This window comes from Monopterus albus, unplaced genomic scaffold (genome assembly GCF_001952655.1).
Source record: "Monopterus albus unplaced genomic scaffold, M_albus_1.0 scaffold841.1, whole genome shotgun sequence".
Classification (NCBI taxonomy): domain Eukaryota; kingdom Metazoa; phylum Chordata; class Actinopteri; order Synbranchiformes; family Synbranchidae; genus Monopterus; species Monopterus albus.
This window is the reverse complement of record NW_018128721.1, coordinates 10188-13794: the sequence shown is the minus strand read 5'-3', so window position 1 is coordinate 13794 and position 3607 is coordinate 10188. Positions and strand designations below refer to the sequence as shown.

Below are 3607 nucleotides of genomic sequence, written 5' to 3'. Positions count from 1 at the left end.
TAGTTTGAAATAATCATTAGTGAATGTCATAAATAAAATGTAGCTCTCACTCCTTATTTTTTCACAATCCCAGAGATACACAGCGTGAAGACCTCTCACTCTGATGAGTTTTTCCAAACCAAGATTCTAACTATTGTATTTGTGCTTTTAACTATGAACTGTTCTAACTTATTTAACTTATATCTTAACCAAAGGAAGTAACTGAGGAAGTAACAAAAATGATGTTTAAGCACAAAAGTAAAGATTTGACTGATAATTATTTGATCAATGTCTAATCAGTGATAATCCATGTTTAGTCAAAGTAGAGTATTCAAAATATAAAGATTTATGTTTTATTTTAAGACATTGATAGTTGCTCATGGGGACCAGTCCATGCCATAAAAAATCACTGAGTTTTAGAATGGCGACCTGGTTTAAGGTCAGTACAAACATTTTTGTTTTGTCAGTGAATGCCTCAGTCATTTGAAATGAGTCTGAACCACTGTGGGGCACCTCTTGGAGATTCACATGAACAATTAGGGAGTTGTAATAGTGGTACAGTCAAAGAAAACTGACATTATCCAATGCTCCAACACAGTTACAATGATTATGTGTGAATTATATACAGTAGTCGTGAATGTCCCAGCTATTCCTGGCATGCCACCAGTCATGTATGACCACCTGCTGTTGCATATCGATGGTGTAATCCTGAACTCATGTTAATCAAAATGACTAACAGTATTTGGTGAACAGTCAGACTGGTGCTGGTTACAAACAGACATAGTATTTGTTCACTTGGATATGTTCTTTGCTTATGTAAAACATGTCTGGGTTAGATCCTGCTGGCTCCTGTGCTGCTGGCTACATCTCCAGAATGAGCAAGCAGATAAATTATATTGTACAAACAAAATATTATGTGCTTGATTGGCAGCAATATGAAACTGTGGTGTATGGGAAAACAGGGTGGAAGAGACATATTACCAACAATTTGGTGAACCTATCTAGCTCAAAGTCTGTGTGAAATTGAACTAGTTGTTTAGCTTGATGATGCTGTTTATGTCATACAGTTCACAAAAACTTAGCTTCTCTGTTTGGGGCACTTCATGAGCTGCTTGTGTGAGGTAATGTGCAACATGTACATTGAAGGCACACATTATTCATGTCAGTTTACACACTTTCTAAAATGAGGAGACATATGTTTGTGTAATGAATAAATCATTACCGAGACATACATAAGACAAAGTACCTTTGTTCAGTTGCACAATGTGCCCATCTACAAATCAGTGGGTGCACTTTCCGATATTAGTCACACTGTGTGGACTTAGCCTTGCTCATGGGGACCAGTCCATGCCATAAAAAAAAAATCACTGAGTTCTAGAATGGCAACCTGGTTTTTAAGGTTAGTATTTGGGAAGTAGTGCTTATGGTCAAGGTTAGTGTAAGAGCTCAGCCACTTACTGTATGTTCAGTGAAATAATGTCATTTCTCATCTTAAATCAGATTTTGCAGTGTGAGCCTGTTTGAGGCTCATTTAGTGATCACTCAAATTTTTGAATGTTATATTCATTCACATAAAGATCTGGAAGATAAACAGATGAGACAAATTGCTGATCAAGATATCGTTTATTGATTAATTTTAAAAGAAATCAGAATTATTGATAAAACTTTCAGCAGTGATGTCATTGAGGCTTTACAGCCAGATGGAAGTGACGTCCTCACACGTACATGCCACAAAGATAAGGTTTCTTATCATTACAATTTGCATCATTGGCACCACCTAGAAGTTACAAGTTAACAAACAATTAGGGCTGCAACTAATGACTTTTTAAAAAATATTAATGAATCTGAGGACTATTTTCTAGATTGTTTGATCAATGATAGTGAAAAATTCCCAAAGCCGGAATTTATATTTTGAAACAGCTCCTTGTGCCATTGAGCTTTACTCTGCTAATAAGATATGGGAATATCAATATTGTCTAAGCTGGAACCAGTGGTGTTTGTTGGCCTTACTGTGTTAAAGGTGTTGATTAATCAAAAATTTCAAAACTGTTTCCTGTTAATTATCCGTCAGTCAACTAATCACCAACAGTAAAAACCTTCTACACCACTGTTTGCTTTCTTCTCAGTGTCATAAGTAACAAAACACAATCAGAAAATTTGTTACAAAAGAAATTCTATTTCCATGTTGGAAAAAATTCCAAATGAAAGGGCAATAGATAATCACTGTGTACCTTGAGAGCTCAACTCCATACAATTTTCACGTCCACCAGCATTGTCAGGGTTCCCTGGTGCCCAGAACATGAAATCAAACATGGTACCGTCACGCCACAACCACACACCTTCCTGAAAGAACAAGACTTCACTCAGAATGTTGTACCACCACAAAGATTTCTGCCACTGCTTTAGTACATGGAGGTGAAATAGCATCGCGTCTGTGTTGGAAAATGCATTGAATATTCTGGCATCCCAACATAATTTAGTTCAGTTACATTCCAAATTACAGGTCACACTACCAAATTTAATGCAGAAGACACTATGTTTAATGTCAAATGTATATAAAATCCACTGTTAAATCACTCACGTTTTCTGCATCAGAGCCGCCAATCCACACTGGTGTACCACTGCCAGCTGCGGATTTAATCACCCCTTTAGCAAATTTCAAGTAATTTTGATTATGGATGGAGGCCAGATTCCCACCAATAGCAATGCAGGCAACCTAGTGAAGAAAAGTGTGAAGCCAAACAGATACAGAAAGTAAGGAACAAAATAATAGAGATGGAGTATGTTGGATGAGGACATGCAGTAAAATTATTTAGCTCCATATCAGGACTTGAACTGAATCTTTATTGTAAAAACAAGATGTTTTAAAGCACATAGCATAAATACACTGTAGGAGTGAAAACCAATATTCTTCTAAAAAGTACCTCTGCTTCAGCCCAGGTCTTTTTATCTGGCCCGAACTTGAAACAGTAGTTAACCATCCCAGTCCAACCCTCTGGGAATTGATCATCAGGATCTACATGATGTACAAGACAGGTTGGTATCACAGCAGAAATAACAGATTATTCTTTGTTGTGTTCCTCGTGATGACCGAGGCCTCAGCACTGAGTGAACCACAATAAGTACAGGAGGTCTATGAAATGCCCCACTTTGCTCAGACAGTGTCACATGTGGGTGTTTTGATAATAAGCCTCATGTTCACTTCATATTTAAACTAATAGGACAAGATCACTTCAAGGCCAGTGTGGACAGGAGGGATAACTTCAGTGATCATAACAAGACTTAATATATCAGGACGGTTTCTTCATACAGTTATATTAACAGTGCATTTACAATTTCCAATAATCACCATCATCAGGGTTCAAATGAATACAGGATCACACAAACGGATCAGTGAAAAACAACCAAAGGTAATTTACTTAGGTCTCTTTTTCATTTTAGTCAAAAATGAGTTGGTGCTATTTGTTGGTGAGGAGAATCATCTGCTGCAGAAATGTGGATGAAGTGAAATGAGGACTGATCAGACACAAGAGTTTCATCACAGCTGTTTCAGAATCAGCCTTTACTGGATCATTACTGTGACTCAAACTACATCAACCTCCTGTCTAAATGATCCATCTCAGCCTTT

General features: G+C 37.1%; 1 protein-coding gene across 1 annotated transcript; it reads right to left on the bottom strand.

The window, feature by feature from the left end:
• Positions 1–1493: 1493 nt before the first annotated feature.
• LOC109953608 (galactose-specific lectin nattectin-like) lies at positions 1494–3121 on the bottom strand. Its single transcript, XM_020589084.1, has 4 exons — positions 2904–3121; positions 2561–2695; positions 2211–2322; positions 1494–1756 (listed from the first exon to the last, which is right to left on the bottom strand). Exons 1-4 carry the CDS (start codon positions 2958–2960, stop codon positions 1695–1697), a joined length of 366 nt encoding a protein of 121 aa, XP_020444740.1. The 5' UTR covers positions 2961–3121; the 3' UTR covers positions 1494–1694.
• Between the last annotated feature and the right edge of the window lie 486 nt (positions 3122–3607).